Source organism: Lethenteron reissneri, chromosome 7 (assembly GCF_015708825.2).
Source record: "Lethenteron reissneri isolate LAM-NWPU_2019-01 chromosome 7, ASM1570882v1, whole genome shotgun sequence".
Lineage (NCBI taxonomy): Eukaryota > Metazoa > Chordata > Hyperoartia > Petromyzontiformes > Petromyzontidae > Lethenteron > Lethenteron reissneri.
The window spans coordinates 2,073,861-2,099,583 of record NC_083785.1 but is presented as its reverse complement, the minus strand read 5'-3'; the positions used below and the strand labels follow the sequence as shown (position 1 = coordinate 2,099,583).

General features: G+C 46.7%; 1 protein-coding gene across 4 annotated transcripts in view; it reads right to left on the bottom strand.

Moving 5' to 3' along the window:
• Positions 1 to 25,723, bottom strand: part of LOC133355754 (phosphatidylinositol 5-phosphate 4-kinase type-2 alpha-like) — a 225,429-nt gene that overhangs the window by 101,649 nt on the left and 98,057 nt on the right. For all 4 annotated transcript variants that reach the window (XM_061573080.1, XM_061573089.1, XM_061573097.1 and 1 more), the window contains one exon: positions 24,090 to 24,186. In XM_061573080.1, coding sequence (XP_061429064.1) covers positions 24,090 to 24,186 — 97 coding nt within the window. The remainder of the gene's footprint in view (positions 1 to 24,089; positions 24,187 to 25,723) is intronic.

Below are 25,723 nucleotides of genomic sequence, written 5' to 3'. Positions count from 1 at the left end.
CGAGGTCTCTAATACACCACGCATGCGCACGTTCCAACTCCCCATTCGTTCCGTTATTGCTACGTAAAAAGCCACTCCCCTCCTCCTGCCTGCTGCTCCCCTTCCCTGGGGGGATAAAATAAAATCTATTCCTCATTATAAAAACTCAACACATTCATCAACAACAATGCTGCCTTCAAAAATTAGGAGATGGGGTGAAATATAAATGTAATAATTAATATTTAGGGCAAATGGTCCATCTTTCAGAGCACACAGAGAGGCTATAGAGATGGAGTGAATATTAGTTGAAGACCTCACTTGACACCACGGACTCCTGAGAGCAACATTTTTAAAACTGTTTTCAGATCAACAGCCTTAAATTGGCATATGAACGGTTACCCATAAATAGGCATTGAGCAACAACAACAAAATCAACGATGCATGCATGAACGCATTTGTATTAAAATTGAAAGATCACATGTTGCTGGCACATTGCATCCTGGGTAACAACGTTTCCAGTGTGACATGAAGATTCTGTACGAAGCGTTGCAGTTCTCCTCCGCCACGTGTGTGGAGGTGCACTCGTCTACGTGTAAACATAGAGGATTGTTCCCGCACACGTAAATTAACACAAACGGCGTTAGCCACTAAGCGGCGGTGACGTCACCGTGGCGCTTGTGCCATGCTAGGTGGACTTTCAGGTGCACAAGACACTGTTGGGACAAGTGCTGTTAGTGAGCACCTATGAAGGCCGACACGGAACACGAGGGGGTGGGTGGCCAGCACCACGCCCGGCCACTTTTGTCTCCCTCGTGGTGATGTTTACACACCGCAGCAGGTACTCATTTGAGGCTGAGTCGACCTAGGGGATGCCGAAGACCGGTTCAGATAATCACCAACGGTGTTAGGCGTGAGTGTGAATCAAACTCTGGTCACCAGGTTGTAGTGCAGCGCGCATACCGTCCCAAAACACACACATACGTACACACCGAGCAAATGAAAACCCTACTACAACACCAAGCAAAATCTACTAAATGAATAAACAAATAAGAAAATAGCACCAAAAAAAAAGTTATCAACTTTACACGACGGATGGGGGGGGGGGGGACACCCACAGAGATCACGATGGCGCTATTTTGGAATGAAAGAGACGTAGGAGAATGTGGACGGTGCAGCATCGATTGCGAGGGTCAAAGGTCGAGGCGTTGGATCCCTCGGAAGCTCGAGGGTGCACACCGTGGACTTAGCGCGAGCCTTTGCGAATATTTTAAGGAGACAGGGATGAGCCTTGCGGAGCTTGTAAATCACTCGTGTGTCAGTAAGTAGTGGGAGTGTGGAGGTCAAAGAGGAAGTGGTTGGGGAGTGAATTGCGTAACACCGGGGAGTCGTGAGAAGGAGCTCAAGAGATGTGTGGTGTACCGAGGCTACCTTTTTTGACAAACTACATTTCAACCACTTCAAAGCGGTAGAGAGATCAATGTTCGTGTTGAGAGATGGGTATTTAAAGTTGGAGTAATGTTTATGTTACTGCGTGGATCAAAAACATTGTCTTCCAACAAAGGAATCTAGAAAAGAGGATTATGGCTTTTGCATGCAGGTGCATGCGGAGAATTCGTGCACTCCCGTGGAAGGATAGAAATTTTCTCGTAGGGAGGAGGAGGCTGTGATAGTGGAATGTGTCGCAGCAGAGAAGAGGGCAGCTTACTCAGACAGGCATCCCGCACTTTCCATTAACACTGTTGGTGACCTACGATGCTAAAGAAGTTCAACATACATACAATACTGGGCCACTCCAAGCCACTTCGAGGCCACTCCTGGGCCACTCCTGGGCCACTCCTGGGCCACTCCTGGGCCAATCCTGGGCCAATACTGGGCCAATACTGGGCCAATACTGGGCCAATACTGGGCCAATACTGGGCCGGCAGAGCCCAGTTTAGAATTAGAATATTTATCCTGGTGGAATCCAATGAGCTATAAAGCTCTTTTTCACAATGTCCAGTAATTCGAGTGCCACCCATAAAGTCAGAGACCAAGGGGAAGACCTCAAACCAGATGCTGGGTGACTATGAGGTCAGTCGCCTCCTGATCACACGACTAATACTACCATGGTTGTGTTCCTCTAACTTTATTCGCATTTCGATTTAAAGCTTTCGTGACTGCAGGGATTCATCTTCTTGGTTCTTTCGGTAAAGTCACGTAGAAGGGAAGTAATAGAATAATAAAAATAAAGCATAATAAAATTATTCTCACGACGTTTCGGCCACAACGCAAGCAGCCGTCCTCAGGCGAAGAATGAAACACCACCAAGCTTGGAGCGTATATTTAAGCTGGGTTAGAGGGGGGGAGGTGGGAAGAAGAGCGCCTAAACAAAATAATTTGCATATCAAGAGGAATTCAGCATATGGAAAATGCGTAGGAGGTGGGCGGGGGGGGGGGTTCCAAATCAATACTATGCCCGTGCATTATGCAGGATTAGCAGCATCAAAGGGGGGGGGGGAGGGGGTAGCATTAACAAAGGAAAGGAATGTTAATAGTATGTAGCTGCAGTTACTAAACAACCACGTAGAAAACTAAAGTATAAACTGCATAACAAACTAAAGTATAAACTACATAGCATCATCAGTATACTTACTATACTCTACAATAAGCTGAGTTACTAACAGTAAGTAATACATAAAAAAATTCTACGTTGTAAAAAATTATATAATATGCTTCCATCTAAACTTTATTCTCTTACATCACACGCGTCTATACCGTACTATATACTGCCATAGGCAAACCCAACATTAAATTACATACTGTATTGCTATAAACCACCCTATACCTTATACATTTTAATATAACACTATGTATTATTCTACCCACCCTAATGTGTATCAAAATGGTTTATTACGTCCTTCCAGTGATTGCTAAGCCAGAATCCATCTTCTCGGTTAAAATTGTCTCTGTGTTTGTATATGTGGATCGCCTCATGAACGAATCTCTCATGATAGCCAGATGGCTTGCAGAGAACCTCTGTCTTGGAGAAGTCAATGTCATGTGAGCCACTGAGTTGTAACAGTGATCTGCCACGGCTGAGGTGTTTGTCCTACCGTGTTTCAGGTCAGCTTTATGTTCACGGATGCGGTCCGAGACATGTCGTTTGGTTTCCCCAATGTAACTGCTACCACAGAGGAAACTTAGTTTGTAGACACCAGGGTACTGTATGTCTGGAACCACATATTTTACAGACGGTACCAGATCACGGATTTTATGTACTGTGTTGAATCGGACCTGGATCTTGTGTTTAATCAGGATTTTGGAGATCTTTTTTGTGACCCCAGCAATGTAGGGTAAGGTGATGGTCTTGAAAGGCTCCTCAACAGGATCCTTCTTGATGGTTGGAGTGATGGCTTTGCGGATTGTGTAGTCGGAGTAACCATTAGCCTCAAGAGCTTGGCGTACGTGTTTGAGTTCACTGGAAATGTGTTCATGGTCGGAGATGCATTGGGCTCTATGATATAGAGTCTTGATGAGGGAATTCTTCTGGGATGGATGGTGGTGGGAATCCGGTTTTAGATAAGCCTTTCAAGACCATCACCTTACCCTACATTGCTGGGGTCACAAAAAAGATCTCCAAAATCCTGATTAAACACAAGATCCAGGTCCGATTCAACACAGTACATAAAATCCGTGATCTGGTACCGTCTGTAAAAGATGTGGTTCCAGACATACAGTACCCTGGTGTCTACAAACTAAGTTGCCTCTGTGGTAGCAGTTACATTGGGGAAACCAAACGACATGTCTCGGACCGCATCCGTGAACATAAAGCTGACCTGAAACACGGTAGGACAAACACCTCAGCCGTGGCAGATCACTGTTACAACTCAGTGGGCTCACATGACATTGACTTCTCCAAGACAGAGGTTCTCTGCAAGCCATCTGGCTATCATGAGAGATTCGTTCATGAGGCGATCCACATATACAAACACAGAGACAATTTTAACCGAGAAGATGGATTCTGGCTTAGCAATCACTGGAAGGACGTAATAAACCATTTTGATACACATTAGGGTGGGTAGAATAATACATAGTGTTATATTAAAATGTATAAGGTATAGGGTGGTTTATAGCAATACAGTATGTAATTTAATGTTGGGTTTGCCTATGGCAGTATATAGTACGGTATAGACGCGTGTGATGTAAGAGAAATAAAGTTTAGATGGAAGCATATTATATAATTTTTTACAACGTAGAAATTTTTTTATGTATTACTTACTGTTAGTAACTCAGCTTATTGTAGAGTATAGTAAGTATACTGATGATGCTATGTAGTTTATACTTTAGTTTGTTATGCAGTTTATACTTTAGTTTTTTACGTGGTTGTTTAGTAACTGCAGCTACATACTATTAACATTCCTTTCCTTTGTTAATGCTACCCCCCCCCCCCCCCCCCCCCTTTGATGCTGCTAATCCTGCATAATGCACGGGCATAGTATTGATTTGGAACCCCCCCCCGCCCACCTCCTACGCATTTTCCATATGCTGAATTCCTCTTGATATGCAAATTATTTTGTTTAGGCGCTCTTCTTCCCACCTACCCCCCTCTAACCCAGCTTAAATATACGCTCCAAGCTTGGTGGTGTTTCATTCTTCGCCTGAGGACGGCTGCTTGCGTTGTGGCCGAAACGTCGTGAGAATAATTTTATTATGTTTTATTTTTATTATTTTATTACTTCCCTTCTACGTGACTTTACCGAAAGAACCAAGAAGAGGTTTATTCGCATTGTTTGCTCCACCAGTGTTGAGGACTCAGTCTCGCAGACTGACTGTTCCAACCTCATCCAAGCCGTGTTCAACCGCCGCCACCACCGAGGCTGCAGGTCACGACAACAACCGCCATTCGCCTGTGTCGTCACCACGACGCTTGTGCCAGGCCATGTGCACCTTGAGGCCACGTGAAGTGTCGCACGCCGGCTGGCAGGAGGTCACAGGGCAGACCCAGGTGCCACGGGTCGACTGACTGAGATGACTGGCTGATCCACCACAACACTCACCAACTCACTCACCACTCACTTACACTGCAGGTCACTACGCTTCTCTTTCTGCTTTTTCTCTCACACTGCTCCCCTTTTAAATCCCTCTACACAAGAACAACAAGATCTAAGAGGGCTTAGACCTGAACAAAGAAATGTCGATATGAAATGCCTTGGAAGACTTAAATGGGTAAATATTTGAAAACTAAATGCTTCTTTCTTATTGAATTAGAGCACCAATAAAGATTTTAAAATTAGAAGAGCAAATATATTTAACAACACACGAAGATGTGCAATGCACATACCTAAGCTCAGACAGAGTCTTAGCCTGCGTTGTAAACTATGTTATATTTTACCAGGTTAGGGCCACTGACTTACATAGTTCTTTTTCAGAAGCGGGCCTGGCCAAATGACGGTTTAACAAAGTGGGTCCATCACATGCCAATGTATAGTAGCCAAATACTCTAAACACGTGATGTTGATTCTAAATGTGGAGGGAAAAACCAGAGCACCCGGAGAAAAATCCACGCGGCCACAGGGAAAGAGACACGCAAACTCCAAATATACAGGTGTCAGGGTCGGGGTCGAACCCTCGACCTCCTAAACACCGGGCAAGGCAGTCAACATCTCGCCACCATGGCGCAAAAAACACCTGTTCCAAAGAACTGCATATGTACACATATGATCTTAGACCAGACTCAATACATTGAGAAAATGAGGCCAACCAACAGGCAGAACTGCAGACCCAACTTCATCCTTCGTATGAAATCATCGGTGCAGTCATCAATATTGCCTCTGGGGAGCCACACACGTGGAGAGATGGCTTTTACCTTTCCACGATGGGGACACACGCACACAGAAAGTCTGCCTCGAGGTAGCAATCACGGGTAAACCCATCACGCAAGGGAAACAAAACGGCGCAACGAAGACCCGGCGGCCTGCGAGTGCGCGCGTGGCCACGAATCCCAAACCAACCGACCGCATCGTAAACACTCACCCCCCTTTAGAGGAGGAATGGGACGAGATCCATCCTGCTTCTGAACAAACAACTGAGCGGATAAGACATCGACAGTTACACCTGCTGTTCTTAAGCCACACGAAAGAACAGAAATAATTAGTGCAGGTCGGGAAGACGGGTATCTTTTTACCAACACACGAAGATGGTCAACCGGTGGTATTTCCTGAAGCCTTGAGAGCTCTGCGACAATACGCACCCCGTGTGGACGTGGTATCTGTTTGCTGCAATGGGTTTTCTCACCGTTTACGGATTTTAATTAGGGAGGTGCTCCAGCGAGCGGTTATAGGAAATTGCAAACATGATCATCATCTCTTTCACTGCCAAACTCGTTATTTCATTAATCCTGCACTGATAGAATTGGCCGCCGTAACCGTTTCCGCGATGTTAATAATTCATGCCGGTGTTCCGTTTTAAACTTGACTTCCCAGCGGCAAGACTTTCTATCATTGTTATTTTTGTAAGTGTCATATTTTACACGCAGCATCGTGTCCCCCCTGTCAGTGTTCAACAGCTGATGCATTCGTTGACCAATGTGCTCGCATTCTACGTCAAGAAAACGTCACAAACGTCAGCAACTTGAAGGTTGCCAAAGTCTCTGAAATACGGCCATTTTGTAACCAATCTCAACAATGCTCAATAAGTATAAAAACTCATTTTAACTTGTCATGGTGCCGCACAGTATTGGCTCGCTCCCGAGCGCAGAGAAGAACGACTCGGAGGCAGAAGGAACCACAGAGAAGCGGGAAAGGCAGCAAGGCGATAGGAGCTGGCGCTAAACTCCCCTCCCCCCCCCCTCCAAAGCTCTGCGGTCCTCTATATATTAAGGTGTTTTCGGCCAATCAATGAGTGTTTGTATGCGAGACGAAACCGGAGCACCCGTAGAAAACCCATGCGTGTGATGGAGCAACACTATCCCGTGCAGATGGAACAGATGCTGTACCACCTTCCGCTGGCAAGCCAGGGTTGTGGCACCTCGACGCCCAGAGGAAGGGAATTTGACAACAACATCAGTGTACGGTGATCTACCAACCCTCGCTGCTGCCTCCAACAGTGCAGGATTACAGGCAGCCACGTGCATCAAAGGCATAGCCACCACCCATCCATGGCGGGGCACTGTGAAAGAGCGATACATCCCGTCATCCAACAGATGCAGGATGGGCACCAGTTGTCCACTACTATGGTACAGTAAAGAGGATGTGTTTGTTCATCTTCAATAACTAAAACATTTTGAGGTTAATTTCATATAAATATTATTAGGTTTTTATTTGTGAAAATTATTGAACCATTCTTTCAGCATTAGTGCTGCCTATGCGAAAGGCCTAAGCTGAAGTGGACAAGCTGCGAGGCAAAGGTGACAATCCATAGATGACACGTGTCATTTAACAAAGGGCATCCCCCCCCCCCTTCATCGCTGACAAGGTCATGTGACAAGCCGGTGATGTGACGAGCAACAATCACTGTCGGCTGTGTTTCGGTGAGCAGACTTTGATATTGATCAAATTATTTGTGATGTTGCGTTGCCATTTGCGCAAAAGCACAGCTATTTAGTAATACCGCAAAAGCCTGGTTTACGTGAAAGGTGCGACGAAGAATATCGAAACGACGTGAATCGAAGCGATTTATAGGGTCGTAGTAGTAGTAGGTGGCGGTGGTGGTGGAGGCGAAGGCTGAGAGGCGACGGATAGGAGAGAGGACGGACGATGCTGTCAGCGATGTGACGTTGAGGTGACACTGATCTGGTAGCGGTGTTAACAATAAAGTGACGACTTCTTTGCGAAACGATGAAACAGGGTGTGACGTAAATCGGGGTATAACTGTATTTTTAATTTTCAAGGTTTTGTCTGTTACACAATAGTTAATTTCGGGTAACTATTCATATGGCAATTAAAAAAAACTGGTCATCAGAAAACATTTACAAGGTAATTCTCTAGGTGTCAGTTTTGTTGCCAGATAGAAGGGTAAAGAACCAATTATCATATTTTTACTGGCAAATGAGGTCCCCATAGTGTAGATGCTTGCCCCGAGCTCTCATACTCTGATGGTGCATTGTCCTTGAGTTGTGCGCCTTTTGGCGTCATCTGGTCCAACCCATATGAGACTAGGCTCGAAGGAAAGCTGTCTCGGGTGTGGACCAATCAACTTCAAGGACAGTCCACATTATCAGAGTTATGTTCTTTTGTTTGTATTATGACTGCAGGTATTGCGGTCTATGCAAACATGACTCCTTGCAAAAAGGTGTCAGTTTTGTTGCCAGATAGAAGGGTAAAGAACCAATTATCAAGGTAATTCTCATCAGGCCCCACGGTGTAAAGTTCAGTCTCCATCTCTGATGATCAACTCTGTCGCTCTGGCTTCTAAACTAAACTTAAACTAAACTATTTTTATATTACCAGGTAAGGACCACTGAGCTATTTCGCTCTTTTTCGGAAGCGACCTGGCAATCACAAATTATTGCTCAACGCAGTGGCTTGTCACGTGGAAATTTATATCAGCCAATTACGGGGAGAGAGACACCGCAAACTACCAATATACAGGAGGCGTCGGGGTCGGAAACGAACCCACGACCTCCTGCGTACAGTGGCACCCAAACGATCAGGCTTGATTCATCTAGCCTTAGCGCCAAAGCCTCCGCGTTATATATTAACGAAGGCTTCACTTGGCGTGCGATCAAGTGTGGTGGCGGGAGTGGCCGTTGAATGAATAAACTCGAGAGTTTGGCTCCTGGGTGTTGTTCTTGTGAAGGGCCCCTCCCCCCCCCCCATTGTGATGCTTTTGCGAGTCATGGAACAGTCCGAGTAAATCCGCAGCGTCCGTTTGCCGCATCTGGAGCAAAGGCAAGTGTGCACGAACGCAAGCGGACTGCAGCCAAGTTTTCTTCAATGGTGCACGTATTACTCGTGTCAAATATTTTACAGCGGTGCTTCAAGAGACAACGACGAAGACTGTTGGGGCAAGCGCTTTTAGCGAGCAGCACCTAAAAGGCCGGCAAGCCGCACGAGGGGGTGTGTGGACAGCACAACGCCCGGCCGCCTTTGTCTCCCCAGTGACGATGTTTACATACTGCACTAATTACTCATTTTGAGGCTGAGTCGACTTTGAGGAGGCCCAGGACCGGTTCAGATAATCGTCACTGGTGTTGGCCATGAGCGGGAATCGAACTTGGGTCGCCAGGTTTATTAGCGCAGCGTGCTAACCACTGCACTACCGCTCCCCACACACACAAACACACAACGCGCTAACCACTGCACGACCGCTCCCCACACAGACACACAGCGTGCTAACCACTGCACTACCGCTCTCCACACAGACACACAGCGTGCTAACCACTGCACGACCGCTCCCCACACAGACACACAACGTGCTAACCACTGCACTACCGCTCCCCACACAGACACACAGCGTGCTAACCACTGCACTACCGCTCCCCACACAGACACACAGCGTGCTAACCACTGCACGACCGCTCCCCACACAGACACACAACGTGCTAACCACTGCACTACCGCTCCCCACACAGACACACAGCGTGCTAACCACTGCACGACCGCTCCCCACAGACACACAGCGTGCTAACCACTGCACTACCGCTCCCACACACACAAAGCACTAACCGGTAAACTACCGCTTCCCACACACACTACAGGCTAACCGCTACACTACCACTCCCCACACATGCACACACAAAGCACTAACTGCTATACTACTGCTCCCCACACACGCATTGCGTGCTAACCGCGATACTATTGCTCCCCACACACACATAGCGTGCTAACCGCTATACTACCTTCAAGAGACAGCACAGGCTCACTTCCCCAATGTCCCCTCTGCACTGTGGACAGCATCTCCGGCCTAGCTGTCTGTCACTATGAAAGTGCCATCATATCAGCAGGTACAGCTAACTAATAGAGACCTTCACGCATTCATTTCGCCTTCCTTAAAGTGCAATAAACGATGACGCGAAGATGGGGTTTTACGGATTATTTTGCCCGAGTTATATTCAGATGAAATATATACTTCATATTTTTTTCCTTTTACACAAGTGGTTGTTTCTGTTTATCATTTTCAACAATGTTCCAATAAATGTCCCTTTATTTTCCTTTATAATTGCAACGCTGCATCTGGAAGTTGTTATTGCAGTGCGGAGTTGAGTCTCACAGTAAACACAACAATCACAGCTATCGTGAACAGAAACATGCGGTTTCAATAGCATCATATTGCAACACAACAATATGATAACCTTTTTACTGGTAGGAACCCCCTGGTTACACCAGCCCACAGGGGATTATTGTGTCCATCCGTCGTGCATCAAAAATTGGGAAGAGTGGGGCTGGGTGGGGAGGGGCTGGGTGGGGAGGGTGGGGCTGGGTGGGGGTGGGAGGGGAGGGGCTGGGTGGGGAGGGTGGGGAGGGGCTGGGTGGGGAGGGTGGGGAGGGGCTGAGTGCGGAGGGTGGGAGGGGTGGGGCTGGGTGGGGAGGGGCTGGTCACCCCGTGGTGCCCTTATAAAACTCAACGTTTAACCTTCTCACGCCGGCTTGTGCCCGCCCTCACAGTCGGCCATATTTGTGGAATACACCACGCCGCCGTTGACCCTGGCCATTGACCGAGTAACCCAACGTTCCTACCAGCTCCCTCCGCAGGAATGTGTTTTAGGTGAGATCGCATAAATTTCAATGTGTCAACACCCAATCGAACCCAAAAAACGTTATCACGAATAATATTGGTCGCGAAGGCCTACGTGTTAAACGTTCTCCCTCCTTTATTCTAACGCATGTTAATTCCTCTGAGTAAAAGTGTTCAGTTTGATCACGCACTCAGTGAATTACAGATAATGGCCAAATAACTGTTGATGAGACTCCGAGAAATTGAATCCCATCCGGTTCTTTCCTTGCTAAAATAAACACTGCAGGAAATCGCGAGTCCATGAGGCCCATTGGTACAAGTGTAGTGACATAGAATGGGTCACTACGGCGCGTAGCGCTGGCTACTGGTAGAGAGCGAGATCGTGTGTGTAGTAGCCCACTCTACCAGCAGAGCAGGGGAAGTGTGCCACTGGAGCATGGTGCACCGGTGGCTGGCAGTGATGGGCATTTGAGGATACAGCAGCCGGTCTGCCAGTGGGGCACGTGATAGGCACAGATGTAGGGTAAAGGTGACAGAGAGGACACGTGGGGCAGAGCCCAGAACCTTCTGGTAGGTTCCAGAAGGAGGTGTGGCCGAGGGCGGAGCCAGGCCAGGCTGGGGAGGATAAAAGGGAGGCCCCGAAGCTGGGTCGGGGCTGCTGCGGTTTGGGAATGGAACTCGTCGTCTTCACAAGTCTTCGTCCCTGTCTTCACCTCCTCGTCGGTGTTGGGTCAGGCAGTGTGCCGGCCTGTCCTGACCCGTATGTAGTCATCCCCTGGACTGTGTCTCTGAAGTGACTACTACACAAGGACTTAACGTAATTTTATTCCAATGATGAAACGGATGCTATAAAATTTTCAAAAATCTGATTTGATTTTGACGTTTTATGAATTTTGTCATTGTAATTTTTCACAGGAATTCAAACTTGCTTTTCACTTTCAACGTATGCAAAGATTTACGAGATTAAAACACGACTGTAACATTCAATCTATATAACGTGCCTTTTGACATCAAGGCGCGGCATGTGCACATTAGATTGCCCATCCCCTCCTCCCCCAAATCGGCTCACAATGAACCAAGAGACAAAGATCCCCTGCCGCACGGCACTGCTTGAGCCTCAAATAAATTCCTCTATCCCAGGGCTGATCCACTTGAATCTCCACTCAAAGTGATCAGCCACGAAAGTCCCAAAGTGATTTTTTTGTTAATGTCTATGTCTCTCCAGATTTGTGGGCGGCAAGATAACGGCAATGGCTTATTGTCGGGAGCTGCGCATAGCACCGTGCGGCGAGACGGTGTTTGTGGCTCAATATGCGGTGACGCGGCGAGCAAGGCGACGCGACGTCACCGCAGCACTCCGCAGACAGCACGCAGAAGGCACGCAGAAGGCACACGCCACCAAACCCCAGGGTGGAAAAGGACCTTCACCGCAACAGCTGATGTTGCCGGGGGCTATAGCAGGTGATGTTGTGAGCCACGTAAAGCTCGACCACTCCTGGCAAACCTGAGAGGAGCCTGTTTGTATGTTCTCACTGAATGAAGGTAAATTACACTTTGGTACTAACAGCATTGGTAATAATACTGTACCGATGGAAACTCGAGTTAAACAATAAGCCACGTAGGGTCGATCAGAGCATGCTTGCCCGCTACTCTTCGGAATGTCAGTCATTACCTTGATGACACTTTACTGTTATAAATAATTTTTTATTACACTTGTTGAACAAGGGATGCCTCAATGACTCTCACAAAACTTTGTCAAGAAGGTCCTGCCATGTTTTCGCAGGAGGGTGGCGATGGTTCACTACGTATGATCCCAATGGAGTGATTTGTGGTTAATGTTTCAAATCCGGCAAATTTTGACCGTAACGCGCCCGCTCTTGCGAATGACGTCACGGGACACTTAACGTCCACTTTGAAGCAGATGGGGTTGCGTGGGGCTGCCATAAAGTTCCAAGTGGTGATGATGATGAGCAACTTGGTGGAGCTTTCAATTGTGCTGGCCAGATCGATTCTGGGAAAAAAAAAGCTAAAAAGCTCAGTGGGCCTTACCTGGTAAAAAACGAAACAGTTTATATATATCTGTAGTTTACCAGTCCAGGCCGGGTGTGTGGATTCCTGCTGTTCGAGTCACGATGATGTACAATGTCGACTGTAAGGGTCATTTCCACGTGATAAGCCACGTCATTGTGACAGCCTAGTTGCTTCTGATTAAAATGTATATAGCTCAGTGAGCCTATACCTGGTAGATTTAGTTTAGTTTGTTACGGTTATTTTACACTCGCAGTAATAACCAGGGGGGCTACTAGATTTGAACCGCGAACTCCCCCCCCCCCCCCCCCCCCGCAAGAAGCGACGGATGTATTACCGCTGGGCCGTGTCAGTGTCCTCGCTTGAGCAGGAGGCCCTGAGAACCCTGCGCAGGTCGTAGAGTAAGTATAAAGAAATGCATGTTCCACACAGTCAGCATGTCATGTTATTTCGTGGGCCGGACATTAACAAAGAAACTAGAACATAACTCCGTGGCTTTTCAACACAGGTGCATGCAGAAGATGTGATGAATTCAATGACTGAATAATGCCTTGTTGAAAAGTGGTATTGTATGTAGAACTTATTTCGCACTCTACGTAGCCAACCATGCTAATCGGAGGTGCTGGGGAAGGACAACAAACACAAAAAGCAGTTCTAAAGAAATGAGTTTTAAATCTAGATGATTTAAAAGTGTACAGCTCATCCTCACCCTCGCGGGAATGGAACATTTAAGCCACAAACTTAAAGGCCGGGAACGGGAGTTAGGGGCCAGATGGTCCCCATTCCTGCGGAGCCTGGTGTGAGACCCGCATGCTGGGAGATCAGGGGGAGGTGATAGGAGTAAGGAGCGCCTCCCTTCCCCCGGGGATAGGCATGAGTCAATCACCACTGTAAGGGACTATGACAGGTTGATAAGTTCACCAATGCACGTCTAAGTTATTCCTTCCTAAGTGCTCCTCCCTTTCCTTTAACCCCTCTCCCCTCCTCCTTCCCCCCCACTCCCCTCCACTTTCTTTGTGTAAGTTATTTTCCCTCATCTTCCCCTCTCCATGTAAAAAAGTGCATAGCTCCAGCGGCTTCCTAATATCGGAAGGAAGAGCGATCCAGACGGCCGCCGAAGAGCATACGAAAGCGCGTGATGCCAGTGACCACCTTTGTTCGATGGCCGAGCCAAAAACCGCGTCTGCTGCGAGGATGAACGGAGTTCGAGTTGGGAGCGCAAAGTTGACAACAGACTGAGGACAATAAAGTGCTTTAGATGTAGTCATGGTGGGGACACGTGTGCAGGGTGGTGGAGGGCAGGTTACCCAGACGGGGCAATTGGAGCGACGCTCCGAGACCGACGCTCCGAGACCGACGACCGCGGGGGAAGCCCTAAAGGCCAGACAGTAGGAGACTAAAAGGGGGTCAAGGTGCTGACGATTTTGCACCGGCTGTGGGGATCTCTGACACGGGTGTTGATGGCGAGCTGTGGATGCATCAATTGGCAACGGTCACAATTTCACCTCCAAGCCACAACGCTCGCTCTCAGCTGCACGAAGCTGCAGTGTGGCGGTAAAAAAAATAATCAGGGGAAGTGCATCTTGGAAACGGCCCTCTGCAAAATAAATCAATACGTTAACACAGCTTCCCATTAATTATGCACATGTGATAAAAAGAAAGTGTAAATGAATATTTATGTTTAATTAGGTGTTGTTGGATTTACCGGTGTTACCGGGCGGTTCCTAGCGCTTTATAATGGAGGACGATTACATTGAATAAAGAATCCTTTTAAAGTTATTCCAGCACAACGTACAAAAGTACTAACTGATAGGATAAAACCAGAAACGAACATTCCCAAATTAAGCATAGCCTGGAGCAGAACCTTGAGCGATACGGCAATGCAACGTTTCGTTTTTTTTACTTCAAAATAAATCATTGCATTCAGTTACCAACAATAATAACCTCTGCAAAACGTGCATTGCAATTTGGATTGGTCGGTTGGTGGCAGGTTTAACGACATGTTTATATTAACGCGATCAAACACAAAAACACCTTTATAGTGGTTATTATTTGGATTTAGCGTTCACGGGCAAAACCTCTTATGGCTTTTAACAGGGAGAGCGTTGAGGCAATTTTCTGTTAGCGAACTGCACCATTTGAAGGCCGATGTTCTTTTATACACAACACCAGGTACTCATTCAAAAAACCGAGTTGAACTCGGAGAGGCCCAAGAGTGATTCAAATATTCACAACCAGTTTATTGTTCGTGCGTTAGAATCCAACTTGGGTCACTGGGTTCGTAGCAGTGTGCTAACTAAAGTACTGCGAGCACCTATGAAGGCCGGCATGGTACGCGAGGCGGTGGGTGGCCAGCACCACGCCCGACTGCCTTTGTCTCCCCAGTGGCGATGTTTTTACACACCGCATCAGGTACTCATTAGAGGCGGAGTCGACCTAGGGAAAGCCCAGGAACAGTTCAGATAATCGTCACTGGTGTTGGCCGTGAGTGGGAATCGAACCTGGGTCGCCTTGTGGCAGGGTTCGTAGCGCAGCACGCTAACCGCTGCACTACCACTGCCCATTCCCCACATAACACGTACATACAGACACACGCACACATGTTGTCCGAGTACTGTCATTCCAGACGGAACTGACACGGGACTCTGAGCAAATTCCCAAGGTCAAACACCCAAGGCTAAATAGCGCTAATGCCTTGCTTACTTAGAAAAGTTTTGGTCTTAGCAGGACTTCTCCAGAGCCTCAAAGACGATGCCTACTGCACAAGGCAGCCTTGCTCTTATTTAATAAACCATTCGGTCCTGCTGCTGCGGCTGCTGCTGCTGCTTCATTGGCAGCACAAACAATGACAACAACAACACTCAATGAGGCTGAGGCTGTGGCTGTAAAGGAAAAAATAGCCGACGTTTCGGGTAATGACCCTTGTTTATAGCATGTAAATATGTACGTGCTATGAAAAATGCCCGTGAGATGAAACATCACCCATTAAAACTGTTACTTCTTTCAAGTCGTCGTTGAGATTGACGAACACGTACGAGTGTTTTATTTTATATCAGGGGAGAGGAGACCACGTCAAAGCTCGCCACTGAAGTGCCAAGGGGTCGCTTTGCGCAGGGAAATATAAAAGTCCTGATGATGTCTTTTGTGAGTGAATTGGCCGTTTTTTTTCATGGCCATCGGCATAAGGTTGGGTGACTCATTTCTTGAGAACTGCTCTTTTGTGTTTAGTTTGTTTTCCTTACCCCCGCGCCTCCGTTTAGCATGGTTGGCTACGTACGGTGCGAAAGAAGTTTAACATACATACACTGCACAGTGATTTTACACTGCTGCATGGCAGGACTATGAGGGATGGTGGTGGCTTGGGGAGGCATTCATCCAGCAGTGAATTGATCATGGCTGATGATGATGATGAATGGATTCACCATAGCTGCCGTAGGACAGTGTTAGCAGTTGAATGGGAACACGAAGCTACACAATTCTAGAAGTGATTTGATTTTTGTACAGATTCGATTTAATCTAATATACATATGAGTGTAATTATTCATCGCTTAAAAAACATTTTTGGAAGCAAATTGGACTTCATGCAAATGGTATGATAATGCCATATACGCAGACATTTAAATGTAATAATCTCTATCAAAACTGCCCAAGGTGACTCAGCTGCCGTTGGCGGCTCACAATCGGATGGTTTCAATCACAAATCCAAAACCTCTATCATCCCTCCAGGGGTCGGGAAGATGAGCATCACTTTGTAGGGGAAGTCAACTGGGGTTTGTGCTGTGGATACAGTCTCCCCCACCATAATAATGTAATTTTTTTTTTCTTCTACATTTTAAGCTTTTGTGACTGCAAGGATTCATACTCTTTGGTTTTTACGGTAAAGTCACGTAGGTAAAAAAATAAAATAAATTAAATCACGTTTCAGGCGCAACACAAGCGTCCTTCTTCAACCACTTAAGCGATTGTGCTTTCGCTACGTTGTCCCCACGTGAAGGACGCTTTGTTGCACCCGAAACGTCGTGATTTAATTTATTTAAATGTTTTACCTACGTGACTTTACCGTAAAAACCAAAGAGTATGTCAATTTTTACATCAATGTCTCAGGGCTGCAAGTTGTAGATGAGCACCAATGCCTCGTTGTGCATTTTAGCAGGCAATCACTTTGTGACTCTACATCGAGCATTCTACTTATTTTGGCTCAGCCGTCGAACAAAAACGGAGGTCACTGCAACGCGCGCTTTCAGATGGGCTTCTGCGGCCGTCTGGAAAGGAAGCCACTGGAGCTATAAGCACTTGTAAATCTAGGATTGAAAACACATTTCTTTAGAACTGCTTTTTGTGTTTGGTATTGTTTTTACTCCCCTCCGCACGTCCCGTGAGCACGGTTGGCTACGTACGGTGCGAAAGAAGTTCAACATACATACAATTATCCAACAAGCCATTATTCAGCCACTGAATTCCTCATATTCTCTGTATGCACCTGTGTTCAAAAGCCACGCAGTTGTTTTCAAGTTTCTTTGCTAAAGTCGGGATATCCAGCCCATAAAATGACAAATACCAAGATGCCCCATGTAGCCTTAACACACTGTTGGGGCAAGTGCTGCTAGCGAGCACCTATGAAGGCCGGCACGGTACACGAGGGTGGCGGGTGGCCAGCACCACGCCCGACCGCCTGTCTCCCCAGTGGCGATGTTTGCTACACACCGCACCAGGTACTCATTTGAGGCTGAGTCGATCTAGGGGAGGCCCAGGACCGGTTCAGAATAATAATCACTGGCATTGGTTATGTACCGCAGCGCGCTAACCACCCCACGACAAAATAACATAACATTACATACACGCACACACGCACATGCGCGTATGGTAAAGCTCCGAATGCAGCCGCTGCTGACTGGCGCAAGGAGAGTGCCTCACCTATTTGGTGTGACTATGACAAAGAAACACAAACCGAGAGTTGCGTGTGTCGCTGCAGGGAGCGGTGCACGAGCATGCGCGAGTGAGTGACAGGAAACGGCCCTCCCACCACCCGCGTAAACACACGACTCGGCTGCAGCGCGTCCACACCGCGATTCCGTTGAGTATTGCACAGCACGGACGCGCACACACACACACGCGCGCGCGGAACCCCCAGTTAATCAACTGACTTTTCTTTCCCAGTTTATTTTTACGTCGGGGAAAAAAAAAGTATAGTAAAATACAACGTATTGTATATTGTGAATACAGGCAAGTGGGGAATTGCCATCTACTACAAAGGGTATCATGCCGGTCCAGTCAGCCATCCCGAGGGACTCGTGGGTTGTCTTGGTGTGGTCTGGGACGACTTGTGCTGTTGTTTGACTGGCTTTCCAAAGCTTGCGAATTGATGTATATTAATGCAATCTGAACGCATATTATTTTTGTTATTTAACAGGCACCACAGTGGTGCAATGTTATCTCCCTCGCCTGGTATGCAGGAGGTCGGCAGTTCGATCCCGACCTTGACGCCCGCCGCTGTATATTTGGAGTTTGCGTATCTCTCTCTCCCCGTGGTCGCGTGGATTCTTCTACGGTGTTTCCCTCCACATTTATCATCAACGTGCGTTCAGAGTATTTGGCTGCTATAAATTTCCACGTGACAAGCCACTGCACTGAGCTCTCATTTGTGGCCAGGTCATTTCAGAAAAAGAAGCTAATAGCTCAGTGAGCTATTAGCTATGAGCTTTACCTGGTAAGATAAAAAAAAAAGATTTCACTTTTATTTGTATATATTTTTTAATGATTTGTTTACCTTTACTATACTTTGCACTCCTATCATTGTAATTTTCCCGCACCTGCGATTAGCACGGTTGGCTACGTCCCGTGTAAAAGAAGTTCAACATACATACGTACATCCTTTCTGACCCCATGTCCCTACTGGTCATCCGTAAAAAAGAGCTTCACAGCTCACCGGATTCCTCCAACATGAACAAATAAGATTCCGGTTGGTCACATCTGCTGTGACGGCGGCCTCCTGCAACGCGGCGGATCGTCGCGGCACTGCGGTTGACGCGAGGGGGCCTTCGTCGTGCTGCTGATGACGTCGAGACTTATCAGGGCATTATCATCAATGCCTGAGCTGCACGGTCTATTGTCATCAATAAACAAACACGGCGAGACAAGGTGAAATGTAAAACACGCGTACGTCAAACTAATCTTTTGTCGTTGCTCACTACTACCGTGCGACTGTCGGAAACTTGAGACTCATATATATTTTTTTGATCTTGGGTTTGTCGGCGGTGACGGCAGACAACTTAAGCTCATTCTTCAGCGCCACTGCTCACATACATTTCCGGGGGGGGGGGGAGCTGTGCCAAGTTGAAACTTGTCATTGTTACCTCCGAGCACAGATGTCGTGCGTGGGAGGAGTGTGAGTTGAGACTCAAAAGTGTGTGTGAAACACTACCAAGCTGTGTGTGTGACATCAACAACGCATTCCCCAAGGGAGGGGTGTGGTGGGGGGGCAGCTACATGGTCACTTCTCCGAGGAGGGTTTACTGACGGCTCTCCCTCTCTGCCACTGCTGAATCACATGCGACGCCACCACAAGCATCCCCCCCGGCCTCCCCACCACCTATACTGGTGGGGAGGCGGTACAGCGAGCGGCTCCCAAGTCAGAATCAGAATATGTATTTATACTGGAGGAATCTGATGAGCCATGAAGCTCTTCTTCACGAATGCCCAGTCGGGGCACGGGGTAAGAACGTTACAACAACAGTACAAAAACATGATAGGAGTGCAAAGTACAAGAAAGGTAAACAAATCACCCAAACACATTCCAATAAAACTAAACCACCCCCTTCCAAACTCTGGCTGGGGTCCAGGTTAGGGCTAGCCTATCATTTCTCCTTCCAGGGCACTAAAATTAGTACCACTTTGTGGGAGAAGTCAACAGTTGTCGTCCTGTGGACACACTTGCCCCTGCCATAGCAAAGAGGAATTTCCACAACTGGCTCAGCAGGGGTGGCAAAATAGGAAATGAAACAACACCTCAAATGCTCCTTGAGTAAGAAAATCATTGCGACTCTCATTACGATCGAGCACTGCTGTACTGGGTTCGATGTCTGCGATGTCCCGACCCCATGTGTATATTTGCCCCAACGAGTGACGACCTCCCCCCGCTGCCGCTCACAAGGACATGCTCGCTGCTCTTGCGCCACTACTTTCACAAGTCGGGATATGCACTACCTGGCCTGGTATGCAGGAGGTCGTGGGTTCAATCCCGACGCCAGCTGTATGGTTGGAGTTTGCGTGTCTCTCTCTCTCCCCGAGGTCCCGTTGATTTTTCTCCAGGTCAACTGGTTTTTCATTCCACATTTAGAATCAACATGCTATCAATTTCCAAGTGATAAACCACTTCATTGAGCTATCATTTGTGATAGCCAGGTCGATTCTGAAAAAGTACCGATACAGCTGAGTGGGCCTGACCTGGTAAAATAAATAGTGAGGGCCGGTTTGTGGGAAATACAGCTGCAGCCCCATGACGTGATCCCCAGCGGCTCCAAGGCCTCCCACGCCCGGCGAGCAGCAATGCGTCGCAGCCGGCAAAGCGGGAAATCCGTCGAGCGCATGATCAAAAATGTACCGTCGGCACTTTGTGGAGGCATTACGCGGTCATGGATAAACCGTTACCTTAACGAGCGAAGTTGCACTTCGTATGTGTGTACACTAAACTTCTTTTGCACCGCACGTAGCCAACCACAGTAGCGCATCCGAAAGTGTGCGATGCAGTGACCATAGTCTTTGTTCGATGGCTGAGTCAAATGTTGCTGCTGCTGCTGCTCTGAAGATGAGCAGAGTTCACGTTGGGAGCGGCTGTCCACCTTCCGTAGTGGGCCAAGGGTGGCAGCTTTTCAGTGATCGCTGAAGCGATGTTGATTTACAGTTAAAATATATCTATATCCGGTTCTCATTGGTAGGCGTTATAATCCAGACATGCGCGACATCGGCACGACAACAAAAATGCGAGGCTTGCAAGTCAAAGATAAAAAACGCTCGCAACAAGAAAACAAATATTTCTTAACTCAAGCATGAGCATCATTTTTGCGTCGATAGAATCGCTACCATCACGACTGAAAATGGCTACCAAACTGCACAAATCCTCTCAAGTAAACATCTGCGTTTCGATACGTGCCGTATAAGCAGCATGGTACGTATTGAAAAATCTTTACAGCACTCTGACCTCAACACTTGAAATGTGTCATTGACTTAATTGTGTTTCCATTCGTCGCCTATTGATTATACGCACGTAGCGTGCAGTAACATCAGATGCATAACTTTCACCTCCACGCAAATCAAGTGAAATGGCACACTCACAATTACCGATGCACAGGAACAATGGGGAGCTTTGAAAGCACATTTTCCCAAGACGAGACTTCTAAATATTGCAACCCACCCCCACCCCGATATATTATACGAAATGAAAATCATTATAAAGTAATTGTGGAGAAGATAAATAACACAAATAGACAAGCAGACAATCTGTCTCAATAGACAAGCAGACAAGCAGACAAGCCGTCTCCCACTGATTGGAATTATTGACATCTAGAAGGCCGTGTGGCTGATGGGTTGTGGAAGAAATATATTTTTTACGCGAAGGAGACGCACTGCCTGCTTATTTATTATTACATATGACATCGATATTTTATTCTTTATTAACATGTGTTTGTTGCAATGTAACAATTTTCACGTACCAAGGAATTTCTGCCATATTTAAAATTGCATTACACTATAGCCCTGAATGCATACTAATAAAAGCTCCACTGCTGTTCTGTTCAACAGACGCCATTAAGCCAGGCTTAGGCCCAAGCAAGTCGAATTCAGTCAGAGTTTGAAAGTATTTAATCCCGTGAAATTAAATGTTTACTCAGGGAAGCCTTACTGAGCCTGAAAGAATTTAAACGATACTGCCTCAGCAATAATAATGATAATGATGCAGAGCCAAAACCCCTAGGCTTTAATTATTTATCTCGGTCTGTGTATTATCCAGCCATCCACATTCTATACACCTATAACAATTAAGAGTAGCAATGTTCGGCCCTTTATAAACCTATTGTTGGACAAAGGCCGTCTGATACCACGGTAGTCATAGGCCTTGTCTGATCATACTTCACCTTGCTGGTCCGTGTGGGGTGTGGGTCAGTGAAGGGGCATGCCCCTGATCTGGATCAGATAATCACAAGCCAATGTTGTTCGCCTTGGCTGGGAATTGAACTTGGATTGCTGGCTTCATATCCGCAAATTCCTTTTTGGGTATTTTACCATTGGGGTAACAGAACAGCCTGGTGACAACCCACAGGGCACAGGGAACTTAACATGATGCGCATACGTACTGTGTGTATGTTGACTTCTTTCGCACTATATGTAGCCAAACGTGCCAATCAGAGGTGCGGGTCTGAAACCTACTGGCGAAAACTGCCCTTCACAGGCACCTCATATACAGGCATATGGATGTCACAAGGTCCCAGACTTAGGACCTTACCAGAACTGGGAAATTAATGATTCTCACATTTGCACGATCCACAAAACCCAACTTTCTTAGTAGCTGGGGTAAAGACATGCACCACCACGCAGAGTCGATTTGATTTGAACACGTGACCTGAGCCAGACAAATGGGGCACCACAGAGGTAAGATGTTAACTACCTCGCCTTGTATACAGGAGGTTGTGAGTTCGATCCTGACCCGACCCCGACGCCTGTATATTTGGAGTCTCCATGTTCTCCTCATGGTTGCATCATTTCCTCCAGGTCCTCCGGTTTTTCCCTCCACATTTACAGTATTTTGTTGCTATAATTTTCCACATGATGAGCCACTTCGGTGAGCTATCATTTGGGTTGCTGGCTTCATACGCTTTGGTTTTTTCGGTAAAGTCACGTAGGTTAAAAGAAAACAAATAAATTAAATCACGACGTTTCAGAGGCAACACAAGCTTCCGTCTTCAGGTGAAACCATCACAGCAAAATTGCAAAATTTCTGTGACAATAATAATAAAGTGCAATAAAGACTAACTAAGAACACTTACTGATGAGCCGAAGAGTAGCAGGAAACATGCTCTGTACTCCCCTATGTAGCTTAATGTTGATCTTTAGCTTGCAGTGATAACTACCAACACTGTAGGCTATTCCCTCCAAATTTCATAACTTACTATCCGGGATTTCGGCTATCCGCGAATCGCATCTGGAACTCTACATGACTACTGCATCGACAGAGAAAGTGACGAGAGATAAAGTGATGAGAGAGATAAAGTGTTGAGAGATAAAGTGAAGAGAGATAAAGTGTTGAGAGATAAAGTGATGAGAGATAAAGTGATGAGACAAAGTAATGAGAGATAAAGTGATGAGATAATTGTATTTAATATCTATGTACGTGTTAATTTGAAGCAAATATCATTATCTGCAAAATCTTCCATTCACGAGCATCTCCGGAACGTATCCCTTGTCGCAAATAACGAGGGAGCGCCGTTCGTCACCAATGCGTCGGTGAAAAAACACAGCGGTGATTAAGAGTGTGAAGCGTCCAATGGCAGCCTTCATGGGCAATAACAAACATCCCCCGTGTCGCCTTAACAAACCGTTGGAGCAAGTGCTGTTAGCGAGCAGCACCTATGAAGGCCAGCACCACACACTAGGTGGATGGGTGGCCAGCACCATGCCCGGCCGCCTTTGTCTCCCGAGTGGCGATGTTTACTACACACCGCACCAGGTACTCATCTGAGGCTGACTCGACCTAGGGGAGGCCCAGGACCAGTTCAGATAATCGTCACCGGTGTCCATGGAGTACACACATAGTGACAGCGCCGTTGTGGCCGGGGGTCACGCTAGTCGAGATCAGCACAAGTATAGAAAAAATATGGATATCGTGCAGCAGTTACGTGTGTTTTTAAATGCACACCAACTATCGCTACATGCATATCAATGCTATAACAAACCTAAAAGGTAAACTAATAATAATGTATACAGCCGATAGAGCAATTAACAAGGTCTAGCGACAAACCCTCCTTTCACCGTCACCGGCTCCAGTCGAACTAATTTCAGGTAAAATGTGCAGCACGTGAAAGTTTTTGTGAAAAATAAAATAGGGTGGAATCTTTTTTATATTTGTTCTCCCTAACCAGTGCTATCAAAGCATTTGATGCTGAAACAAGACAGGCGAGGCTACGGAGCCTTTGTGGGAATTCACGCAGATAAACACTATTTGGCAGTGACACTTTTTTTTTAAAGACGGAGTGGCGAGCGTGCACGCGAACGCCCGTGTGTCCGCCGGGTGAAGGGAAGTATGGTCAAGGAAGCAGGGGGGCGGGGGTAGCGGGGGTGGCGGGGGTGGCGGGGCAGCAGCAAGGAGTTTAGGCTGAGATGGGCAGGCGAGGGCAGCGAGTAGCCAGGCGGGTCGCCCGCAAGCAAAGCAAAACTCTCACCTGGAAATCTTGGTCGTCGATGTCGAACCTCTCACGGAGGTTGCGGAACACCAACGGGCAGTACTCCTTGAACTTGAAATGGCTCGGCATGTTCTCTCTGCCGGTGGGAAGAATGGAGGGAGGGAAGGGGACGAGAAGGGGGCAACGAGGGAAGGAAGCAAGACACAATTTTGAAAGGCAAGCCCAGAGAACTGTTTAAAAAAGAAGGAAATGTACGTATTTATTTAATTGTGGATTGTACGCGTAGGCCCTTCCACATCCGGTTATGGATTACAACTACAGTTATTCAAAGTAATCGAGTAACCCTGCCGACTGCCGGTTTGGTTACTCGATGAATCGGATGACACGACAACAATTGGGGGAAAAGAAAAAAAAACGCACCTCTGTTTCCGTGCGTGCTGCTGGACCGGGAGATGGTGGGCTGAACTTGATGACATCACTGGTATTATCATCCACGTCACGCTGGGCGTGGCTTGCGGAGGGTTTCCCGCCTTCGAGCAGCAGGATGTGGAAGCTACCCACAATGCTTAAGATGCCTGAGTAATCGACCACAATAAAGTAGTCGATTACATTTTTTATTCAATAAATCCACAATCATTTGTGTTCACTATCGTATAAACATATTTAAGGAATTGTTTTGAATATTAACACTTTAGCACCTCCGTGCTCAAAACAAACATTGGAAGGTACTGGGAGTCTTCGCTTAACGTCGCTTCGTTCAAAGTTGTTTCGTTGCACCATCGCCAATACAATAGGGAATGTATTCCCTGATAACGTCTCGATGTTTGCTTTGACGTCATCGCTGCCTTGCGACGGGAACTAGTTTGTGTAATTACAACTCGCTTCATCAGGTGACAGCCAGATTTGTGGAGTCCACCTTTTACATTCCTTATATAGAGGCGTAGATGTGGTGACCACGCTTCTGCGCTCTTGCGCAAAGTGGGGGGGGGGGGGTTAATGAGTCAACGTACATTATGCATGCGCATTATGCGAGCCATTTGATCTTGTCCTTCCTGTCCATTGTGTGTATTAAAATAGCTATACCAACGGTAATCCCTATTGAAGTATGGTACCCTGTATAGGCATGCATTTAAACAATATATTATTTGATGATTCGCTTCCATGCAGCACTTATTCGATAGCTATCCGAACGGTAAAACATTTTTGTATTTCTTTCAATTTCGATAGATTCTCTAAAACAAAACATCAGAATCAGATTTGGCACGGGCATAATATACAGAAATTCATATCTGGTACAAAATATGTACTACCGAAGCTATAAACAGAAGGTGTGTACAGGATTAACTGGACTTGTGGCAAATGTTACGTTGGGCAAATAGGACGAATGATCAGCAGGAGACTAAAAAAACATCAGATAAATATTAAATACTACAACATACAACTGTCAGCAGTAGCAGAACACGCGTGCCAATAACGGCACTCAATTGATTTTGATAATGTTGAAGTTCTGTGCAAAACTAGCTACTACTGGCCAAGACTAATTAGAGAATCTATGGAAATTGAAAGAAATAAAAAAATTTTAACCGTTCGGCAAGGCGTTGGTAGCCACACACGTGGCCTTGAAATACAGCACTGTAGAGGCAGCGAGTGGTTGGCGGATCGCACGAACAAAC